Source organism: Echinops telfairi, unplaced genomic scaffold (genome assembly GCF_000313985.2).
Source record: "Echinops telfairi isolate 266 unplaced genomic scaffold, ASM31398v2 ScPeMD7_7420;HRSCAF=8458, whole genome shotgun sequence".
In the NCBI taxonomy this organism is placed as follows: domain Eukaryota; kingdom Metazoa; phylum Chordata; class Mammalia; order Afrosoricida; family Tenrecidae; genus Echinops; species Echinops telfairi.
Window position 1 is genome coordinate 39,415,917 of NW_022111320.1, and position 10,928 is coordinate 39,426,844.

The 10,928-nt window shown below is 43.5% G+C and overlaps 1 protein-coding gene across 1 annotated transcript in view; it reads right to left on the reverse strand.

Moving 5' to 3' along the window:
* KAT2B (lysine acetyltransferase 2B) overlaps nucleotides 1-10,928 on the reverse strand; it is a 66,808-nt gene that overhangs the window by 48,929 nt on the left and 6,951 nt on the right. The window contains exon 2 of the mRNA XM_004704193.2: nucleotides 3,838-3,983. Within this exon, the coding sequence (XP_004704250.2) occupies nucleotides 3,838-3,983 (146 nt within the window). The remainder of the gene's footprint in view (nucleotides 1-3,837; nucleotides 3,984-10,928) is intronic.

Consider the following 10,928-nt stretch of genomic DNA (forward strand, 5'->3'; position numbering starts at 1 on the left):
GTTGCTATGGGTTAAAAACAACTCAGCAGGAACTAACAATAACTTTTCTCCCAGCTAAAATAAGCCCCTTCGGAATCTGGCTCATTGTGGGTTTTAACTGATGGACTGGGGAGATGCTGAACCTCAGCTTCTTAGCTACAAAGTGACAGAGCTGGAGAAAGTGGGCACACAACGATGTTCACAGTGGCAGTGACCCTGCCAGGCAACCTTCGTAGCTCTTTACCTGGCTGGTCTCATGCAGCACTCGAAAGACCTCCTGAGGAAGTTGTTGTTGTTGTGTGCAATTTAAACATGGGGAAGCTGAGGCACAATGTAGCTACGATCGTATTTACAAAGCTAGGTTTGAAACCCAGGTAGTCAGGCTCCAAAGCCACATTTGCAGACACTGGGATATACGGCAAGATCCTTAGGTGGTGCTAATGGCCTCTGCTCGACTGCTAACCTAAGTTAGAGTCAAGGTTGGAGGTTCAAAGGCACCCAGCGGCACCACAGAACGACAGGCCTGTTGCTCTGGTGCCATTCAGCTCCCGGCCGAGGAAACCCAGGCGCAGTTCTACTCTGTAACACAAGGGGCGTGGATACCGTCGGAGTCAACTCAGCGGCAGCGAGCACGGAACATGCCTCAGCTTCACACACTGCTATCTGCTGGGTTTCTTCGCCACACATCAAGGCTGAAGTTGTTTTTCTGCTTGTTTTGTTTTCGAGACTCCTCAATTTTATAAATAAATATAAATTTCATTACTGTGACGTTAAAGTGATCTAAAACCACTTCTAAAATGTATGACAAGTTTTCATTTAAATCTATTAAGAAGCTGTGTGTCAAATGCTAAGGAACAGAAGATTTATAGGACACTTAACTGAAAGAATTGGGGCATGGGGATGGGGGGGAGGGGGGAGGGGGGCAGGCGTAATGTTAAATGCTTTATATCTGGTGTCCATACGCGGATCTATGTGCGCTGGTATTTAGGATGAGAGAAGAGAGAAAGAAGCTGTGCTTCACAGCCGAGCTGCATTTTCTGGCCGGCATGGCGGGTTATAAACAGCCAGGATTGGAAACCTTGACAGCACCTTCACTTCCAGTGGGAGAGTAGTGGGGGGGCTGCCAGCGAACTTGCTTCCAAGAAAAATAACAGCAGCAGTCATGCAGATGTTGATTTGCTTGAACTAAGATCTTTTTCCGAAGAGGCTGTAAACAGTAAGAATCTGCCAGAGTTCAAGCGGATGACTCAGGTCTGAAGGCCAAGTCAACAAGTTGTCACTCAGACTCGTCCAGTACTGGCTCATATGGGTGGGGGGATTCAGTTGTTCATTCTCTCTCTCCCCCTCTTTCTCTCTCCTCCCCCACATTAACCTTTTCTGGTTAACCTTTTAACAACTTTACATGACACCAAAATTTACAATATAATTCTCTCTCCTACATCTGTCCTCCAGCTACTCCCAAACCCTCATTAGTACAACAAAAGACAAAAGCTAACAGCTAAAGAATGATGATGAAACTGTGTTAACATCCCAGGGCATGGATGGATTTGGAAAATATTATGCCGAGTGGAGTTAATCAATCACAGAAGGACAAATATTGTAATGGGCCACTGTCCTAAAAGAAAAAAAAAATCAAAACAAAGGTTTTCATCCCCAAAGAAACAGACTTAGATGATTACCAAGAGTGAGAGGAAAAGGGAGAGGGCAGGGGGGAAGAGCAATAGGCTACACGGTGGACAGGTATTAACTTGACAGGTATTAACTTGGGTAAAGGGGAGGTGGTATTCCACCAGAGAGAGAGAGAGAGAGAGAGAGAGCGGGCGGCCAGGGCAAACTATTTGTGGGGTTGATAAGTTGTTAGGTTGTTGAATACAAAAATGATGATCTGAAATTTAAGTACCCAACTAACTCACAGTAAAAAGGGTTTTTATTCTTAAAGCTAACAACAGGGAAATTATGCATTAAAAAAAAGACTGAAAAACAAAATGATAGGAAATGGGTGCAAAATTTTATATTGAGATTCCTAGCAGTCAAGCCAAAAGAGAAAACTCGATGGAAAAAATTTAGCTACCCTTGACGTCTAATCTGGGGCACAGTGCTCACTCAAAGAGGCAAGCCCTTCTCCTCTTTATGTGCGGGATAGAATTTGTTTTGACTTTTAAGATCTTTGTAACAGTTATATTATACAACTGAATGAACTAAGCCCTTTATTATACATATAAACATGTGTATACATATATACACACATAATTGCTATAGTAAAATTATAATTATTCTATTGATTATAAAAATTATATCTATAATTTTAAAAATCTACATGTGACCATTTTGTTTTGTAGCCTCCTTTATGAATTCATATTCAACCATCTGGAACATTTCTGTGCATTTCCACCACTGGTCCCCAACCACGTCTGGGATCCTGGATGTAAACAGGACTTTCTTTTTTTTTTTGGCAGGGGGGTGGGGCACATACATTGGTGGCAACTGGATGAACATGGGAATAAACGAAGTTGAAGTAGAACCATGAAGCAGTTGCTATGGGAAACAGTAGCAATAATCGGTAGCTGATGCCAGAACATAGAAAACTATGAGTAATATTCTCAAACAAACTTAGAAAGTCAATCTTTTAAAAAAATCTTCTGTAGAAACAGAAGAGACAAGCTCTGAGTGCTAACCCTTCCTTTGATCTCTACTTGCACCCTTCCCTTTGTGCCCAGGGCTCGTCCCACCAGCCCCACAATGTCCTACACCCCATTAAACTCAAACTCAGGAAGTGCAGTGTGGAAGAGGGTCTCCCCAGCCCCTTTCATCATGGCTCCTACCCTCCACCCTGGTTTCCACTCATCTGAAATCACCTCCAAAAGACCTTTCCTAAGTGTTCTTGACCTTTGTACTTTCCTTCCACCACCAGCCCTTCTGCTCGCCCTCCACGTTATTTTGCTAGGGGTTGACTGTGTCCTTCCAAAACACGTGCTGTGACTCCTAATGGCTACACCTGTAATTAGAATCCTTCATGGGAATGGCTTGCTTTGGTCGTGTTACTAAGGTGCGATTGGTGTAGGGTTCGTTTTAAGTCAATCTCTTATGAGATATAAAAGAGATCAGACAAGCAAGCAAGCATGCAGAGAGGAGGGCAGACAACTGCCAGGCTATGAGAAGATCACCCAGGGGCAGAAGCTGAAAGAGGACGAGGCCCTGCCTGCAGGTATCACAGAGAGAGAGAGAGAGAATGCCTTCCCTTAGAGCCAGCACTCAGAATTTGGACTGCTAGCTTCCTAAACTGATGATAGATGATAGATAGATAGATAGATAGATAGATAGATAGATAGATAGATAGATAGATAGATAGATAGAGCCCTATTTTCTAAAGTCACCATCTGTGGAATTTCTATTCTAGAGCAGCACTCCATAACCAAGATTCGCTACTTCGTTGTCTTCACCACACTTAGGACCAACTGCAAATACAGGATTTAGTAGTAGTGATGGCCTGCCTCTTCTTCTCAAAGTTCAACTCCCTCAGCAGCAATGACTTTGCTATGTCCACGGCTCCACTGTTCCTCCTGCCGACATGACTGCAGACGGAGTCGGTGAACAACACCCAGAGACTGGAGAGATAGATGGATGAACAGGTAGGTGATAAGAAATCTATGCATAGATGCAAATGCTTGTAGAGATATGCAACTTAGCATACAAGGATGAGGGCTCTCAAGTGCATCACTTTATAGAATCCTTCATGGAGAAACACACGCTTCAACAAACCCTAAGGGGAAAATGTATTGTAAAGCTCGGAGGCCGGCACAGGAAGACAGGGCAGATTTGCACAAGGAGAGAAAGAAGAAAACCTTTGAAAAATCTCACCTTGAAAAGGTAGAAATAAACTTGTTTGGTATCTGCATCTTCTTCCTTGTGGACACAGGTAAAAAGATATTCCACATCCAGCACTATTCCCAGGAGTCTGTTCATTTCTTCCTCTGACACATTCTCCAGGTGGGAAACATGAGCAGCTTATGGCAAAGAGCAAAGGAACACATGTAAGAAGTCAGCCAGCAGCCAGAACGTTCTTCTCAATACAGTGTTCTCATCAATCCACTAAGCCTGGGTTGTAAACAAAAGAGGACGTGTTTGAGTCCGAGTAAGATCAAAGTTCTCTCATAACATGTACTTGCAATTAAGAGATGGACACGTTGGTGAGGCTGATACTCACCCCGTCCAACATCCAAAGACTGGGCCAGCGGCTACTGCGTTCTAATGCTGCCTATTTAAGAGCAGGGCCTGGTGGGACCCAATCTGACCATGAGAGTGTTCAGCTCTTCCATGTCTCCACGTAAGCAAATGAGCTACCCTTACAGAAGGAACTGTGATTCTAGCGATGACTTGTACATGTTTGGGGTCTACGGTTCAGTAGTGCAAAAGTCCAAGCCCCCTGACTGTTGAGTCCTAAGGCTTATCAACAGCCCAGTCTGCCAAAAGTAGGGTAAAGATTTAGTGTAAAGACTGAGACCCCTTGCCTCAGCCTTTCTGATCGAAACATATAAAACCCCACCATCTCGGCAGCAATGTCTAAATGGTAATTGTCCTCCATGGTCAAGCCCCTAACCCTCCCTCTCACTTTGTTGTGAAGTGCTAGTGTAGTTCAAATGCACTAACCACCCACCCTCTTCTCGAAACCAGTTCTCTTTCCAATTCCAATTCATTCTGTTTTTCCAGGTTACCGCTACTCATCCTCACACAATTCCTTAAAACAGGTACAGGCATTCCATCGTATGCATATCTGTCTTATGTATAATTTGTACTTACAAACAAGCCCCTGGTAAAGCTTATTATACAGGTACATGCTGCTTAATGTCCAACGACATATATATACATCCACAGTCCCATAAGGAGTCCCTGCTCCCAAGGGAAAGGCAGCTCTCCTTTTGCATGTTATTCTCCTCTCTTGTTGTTTTCATTGCTAAGTGCCACTGACTCGGTTCTGACCCATAGACACCCTATGTACAACGGAACGAAACACTGCCCGGGCTGGCACCGTCTTCACCATGGTTCTTAGGCTGGAGCCCATTGTTGCAGCCACTCTCGGTCAACCCATCTCCTTGAGGGCTTTCTTCTTTTCCGCTGCCCCTCTACCTTACCAAGCACGATGCCCTTCTCCAGGGGCTGGTCTCTCCTGACAACATGTCCCAAGTAGGGGGGACAAAATCTCACCATCCTTGCTCTAAGGAGTATTCTGGCTGTACTTCTTCCAAGACAGGTTTGTTTCTTTGGGCATTCCATGGGACTCTCAATATCCTTTGTCAGCACTCAAAGTCCAAAAGCACGGATTCTTCTTTGCCTTTCCTTATTCAATGTTCAACATGCACAGGCATATGAGGCAATTGAAAATACAAAACAAAACAAAAAATACCATGGCTTGGGTCAAGTGCACCCTAAGTCCTCAAAGTAATCTCCTTGCTTTTCAACACTTCAAAGAGATCTTTAGAGTACAGTAGATTCACTCAATGCAATACATCACTTGATCTCTTGACGGCTAGAGGACACGAGGGGAACGTACGGGCACGACTGGAAGAGATCCCCATTGGTGCCCATAGTTTCCTCCAGTGGGTTGTACAGGAACCCTGTTGGCGCAGTGGGTTAAGCACTGAGCTGCGTACTGAAGGACAGTTGTTTGAACCCAGCAGTTGTTCGGCAGGAAAAATTGAGAGGCAGTTTGCTTCCCTGAAGGATCAATGGCCCCGGAAACCCTACGGAGCAGTTCTACGGTGTTCTATAGTGGCTGTGGAATCGACCTGAAGGCAGTGGGGCTGGGTAGTGGGCTTAGAGATCCCAAGTGAAGACTGGCAGCACCGGGTCACACGGGTGGGGCTGGAAGGGCGGGGAATGGGGACAGGCAAGTGAGATAGTGTGGACTCTTAGCTTTGTACTGCAGCCAGACCGGGCGCACGGCCTGCTCCGGATGCTCAGGTGGAGGGAGCGGCAGGCAGCACTGGGAACATTCCCTCCCCTCCCTCCTTGTTTCCTGCCTCTGCTCCAACCACTGTGCAAGCGCCACAGCTGCTCCGCCATCACCCACTCCGCCAGCTCGGTCAGCAGCGCCAGCTCCAGCAATTGGGATGACTGGACGTGGCTTCCAGTAAGGTTTTAATATAGTGTTCACATCACATCCAAAGCATATGGTGTCCAACTTCCTAGTACATATCGTGCACACGCAGCCACACATACCCGTATTAAAACTTTGAGGCACATACAATGGGGTGTACCAACAATCTGTGTGTAACAGACAGACACTACTTGGCATCTCACCTCATATTATTATTATTATTCCTCTATTATAATATAAAAGATGGCTGAGTGTATCCAGAAGTGTTTGTTTTGCACAGAGACTACACTAATACATGCTAATACAAACATCTGACTGGCTGGCATTTGAGAGAAACTATACAAAACTGTTCCAACTTACTAACAAATTCAACGTAAGAGACAGATTTAGAAACAGAATTGGTTCATCATCCAGGGATTGCCTACATTTGAGTCACCACAAATCACACAACACGGTCTGGTTTTGTTTTTGCCACATCTTGTCATGAGTAATGTGTACTACATACAATACTTAAATATGTCTGAAAGTTTGTATGCAAAGTTTACAACTCCCAAAGACAAATACGGGCCAGATATAGAGACACTGATAAGCAAGGCAAGAGTAATGAATTACTTTTCAAATGAGGTGTTCAACCTGCGTCAGACCGACTTGCAACACAATTGTCAGAGCAGAGCTCAGTCGTAAATCATCCCCTAGCTGTATTCGTAATCTGATTCGACCCGTGAAGAGCCTGGGGCTCAGAAAGATTGAGTCATGTGTCATCAAAGACCACTCCGCCACAAGAGTGGTGGAAGAGTCTAGTTTATCTATCTCTCAGTTTTTTGTGTCTGCCAAATCCACGAGCTAATCTCCCCCTCAGACCTGGCCACTGAGAAAGCAGACAATAAAAATTAAAACAAACAGAACAGTTGGCTCTAGGTCTTAAAGCACTCGTAAACTTTAAGCAACTGATGTGTTTTTATTGATTCGTTCCTTTCAAATCACTTCTCACTGGGACAGGGCTCTCTATAATACATTCATCACCACTAGCCAAGGAGTTGATCTGGAGCAGGGATGGGCAAATGTTTGAGACGGAAAGGTCAATCCTGTTGCTCACAATAATTTAAGAAGTATTCGAGCACCATGAGTATATTTTTACAACCAAATGAAATCAGCACTATCTGAATAATCTTTCAAAAAAATTTTTTTTAACTTTATTTGAGAGGCACACATTCGTACCAGAGCAGCTACCCACATATGGCTGGAGAGCTGCAGTGTCGACCCGGCTCTGGTGAGATCATGTCTTTCCTCTCTGTGCCTGTAGCAACTGGCACTGTTTGTCACGTAACGGAGGCCCGTGTTCCATCAGCTCACAGCCTGGAAAACCCTGCGGGACAGTTCACCTGGGTCACATGGGTCGGTCTGGGTGAGAATGGAGCCAGAGGCAGAGTTGACTCGATGGAAGTGAGTAACAATAGCAACTTCAAGGCGAGTCCTCTTAAACTGCACAGATTTTCACATTCTTGTGGGCTCCAGATTTTCTGGAGCCATGGAGGCTGAATGAACCCCCCATGCAAATTATATATATATATATATATATCTGCAATAATCTTTTAATCTCCGTTTAGTTCAATTAGTAAAGACTATCTGCCTAGAGGATTATGCTCTTTTAAGAACTATATCTGTGGAATCAAAGCGACAACAGCAATCTGAAAGGTTAAATAGGAATCTCGGGAGGCAGTGAGTTTATATGAATGCCAGAGGAACAACTCAGACAAGGAGGGTGGGATGGCTGGCACAACTCAATGCGACCAATGTCACTACATTGTACAGGTAGATACGGTTGGATCGGTGTATGTTTTGCAATCACAGCAAAAAGTAAATGATTTACAAAGGAAAAAAAAAAGAAAATCAATCCTATTGTGTGCAGCTCTTGGAAGGTCAGCTTAGAAATGCTTGACCACAGAAATACTTGAGATGGTTTTTAAAGAAATTCTAAAGTATGTCAAAGAAGGGTGGAAGAGTCTAATACATCTCTCAGCTTTTTGCCTTCACCTAATTCATGAGCTAATCTCCTCCCTCAAACTTAAATCTTTCCCACATCCTACCTTGCAACCTCCTCATCATGGAAACTGGATGCTAAGGCTGACCTCCCATAGCGCCCCTCAAAATGGCACCTCCCCTTTGCAAGTCCTATTCCTCCCAAGGAGCTCATTATTCTTTCTTCCTTTTTCTTATGGCCTACACCTTACTGAGGAAGCGCAGCTTCTCTCTCAAAGCCACAACGTCTTCCCCTCCCCCTGAGACAGCCCTCACACAGTTCATTTTGAAGTCAAAGCAGGCTTTCTAAAAGAACCGCATTCCCCACCAAATCTATAAATTGTTCCTGCCTCTTTGGCCTGCTATAGAAAACTAGAACTATTAACTTACCCTGTGGTTACTCAGGGATTCACAATCAACCCTAGCACATGCTCAGAGCGGCTTGCAAGGCAGCCTCCTGTAGCTGCAACATAAACGACTTTGCTGTATTGATTCTCAACTCGCCAAAACCCAAAACCCACTGTTCAGTCAATTCTGACTCACAGCAACCCTATATAAGGCTATACATCTTTAGGGGAGTATACTGCTTCATCTTTCAGCGACGGTGTGCTTGGTGGGTTTGAACTACTGACCTGGCGATTAGCAGTCCCACACGACTAGGACTCCGTTAAACCAAAAAGGATCACTCACTATGAAATGAAACCCCTTCTTCATACTGTATTAAAGGGCCCTCTAAGGCAAGTAGGCGATCTTCAATCATCTAATTATCTTTCTGAAACAGGTTTCAGTGTTAGGCACCATCAAGTCAATTCCAGCTCATTGTGACTCGAAGTGACTGAATGTAATGGCCCATAGGGTCTTCTTGGTTGTAATATTTACAAGAGCAGCCAGGCAGGTCTTTCTCCTCTGACTTGTGGGGTGGATTCAAATAACCAGCCTATTTGTGAGCAGCCCAGCAATGAATCCTTTGGATCTGCAAGTCCCCTTAAAGAGATATGTCTCTAAAAAATATATATATATTTTTATACCTGCCATAGAACTCATGATGCTAAGTCACTGCTTTGTTATCCCAGTGCTGACGTGGATTCTGACTCATTGCAACCCGGCAGGACAGGGTTTCCAAGGCTCCGATCTTTCCAGAAGCAGATTGCCACATCCTTCTCCCCTGGAGCAGCTAGTGGGGCTGGAACTCCAACAGCTAGTTTAGCAACCAGGGGCTTAATGATAGCACTCCAAACCTCAAAACTCATGGCCATCAAATCGATCAGGATTCATAGACACCTGATAGTACAGTGCAGAACTGTCCTGTGGGTTTCTGATGCTGTCCATCTTCACAGGAGTAGAAAGCCTCATTTTTTTCCCTCATAGCAGCTGCTGAGTTCAAACTGCTGACCATGCCGCTAGCAGCCTAATCATAACCACAATGCCACCAGGGCTCCACACTGTGCCAACGAGAGCTCATGAAAACTCTGGGCCGTGGACAAAGCACTCACAGCTAACCAAAAACATGATCTATCTGTCCATCCATCCAGGTAGAGCCCTGGTGGCATAGTGGGTTATAGACCGGGCTGCTAACTGCAAGGTCAGTAGGTTCGGGCCTACCAGCCATGGGGAAAAGATAAGGTTTTTTGCTCCTTAAAAGTTGGCCATCTTGAAAGCCCAAAGAAACAGTTCTACTCTGTCCTATAGAGTCATTATGAGTCAGCACTGACTTGATGACAGTGTGTATGGTCTGGTTTGATCTATTTATCCTTCCTAATTTACCCCCCAGTAATGTTTCATCAATGCATACTATTTCAACTATGTTTGGGGAAAATACCCTTTGCCTTACTCGTGTGTAGAGAATAGAATCATTCTTAGCAATTTCATCAGCCTTTTGAACATGAATGGGGGTGCCTCGCCATTTGGATTTGCATCCAATGAAACACCCTGGAAGTCGCTTGCATCTATGTGACTGGTCAGCTGGATTTGCTGTTTTGTGTGCTGCCTATACGTGTGCTTTGCCTTCTTTTTTAGGGCATTGGTCTTTTTTTTACTGCCTGAAAAGAGCTTTACGTATTACCTTTAATCAGGCACATTCCCTGCAAACACTCATGGATTTTTTTATGGTACTTTTGTTTCGTTGGTTTGATTTGATTGTACAGAAATTTTAAATTTTCTATAAAGTCAAATCTACATTTGGCATTTCTTTAAGGTCATTCTTGCAAAAGACTTTCCTAAAACCCAACGGTGACAAAAATGTATTTTTCCCCTAGCTCTTTAACAGTTTGTTTTTAAATTTTAAAGCATTTCTCCACAAAAATATCAAGGGCATAGAAGATGAAACCAAAGTGAAGAATCGTTTTAGATTAAAAGAGGAGATCAGAGACATGTGAAAATTAAATGACTATGATTCTAGACTGGATTCCTACTGGAAAGGAAAATATACAATAAAGAACACCTTTGGGGTCAACTTATTAATTGTATTATAAATGATGGATTAGAGAAAAGTATTGTATTAGTATTAAATGTCCTCAAGTTGATAACTAAACTATGGTAATGTTAAGACTACCCTTATTTTAGGAATTGTAGAATGAAATAATTAGGGTAAAATGCCTTGATAGAGACCTAGTTTATACTCTCAAATGGTTCTAAAAGTAATAGTTACTCATTTGCATTATATATGTTTATGCATGGAGGTATATAATATATGCAAATGAAAAACAAATGGAGCAAAATGTTACTAAGAGATCAATTGAAATAAAGGATATAGGGAACAGCCTTTGATACATACTGGTAACTTTTCCATAAGTCTGAATTTCCAAATAAAAGATTTCGGTAATCCAATGAAAAAGAC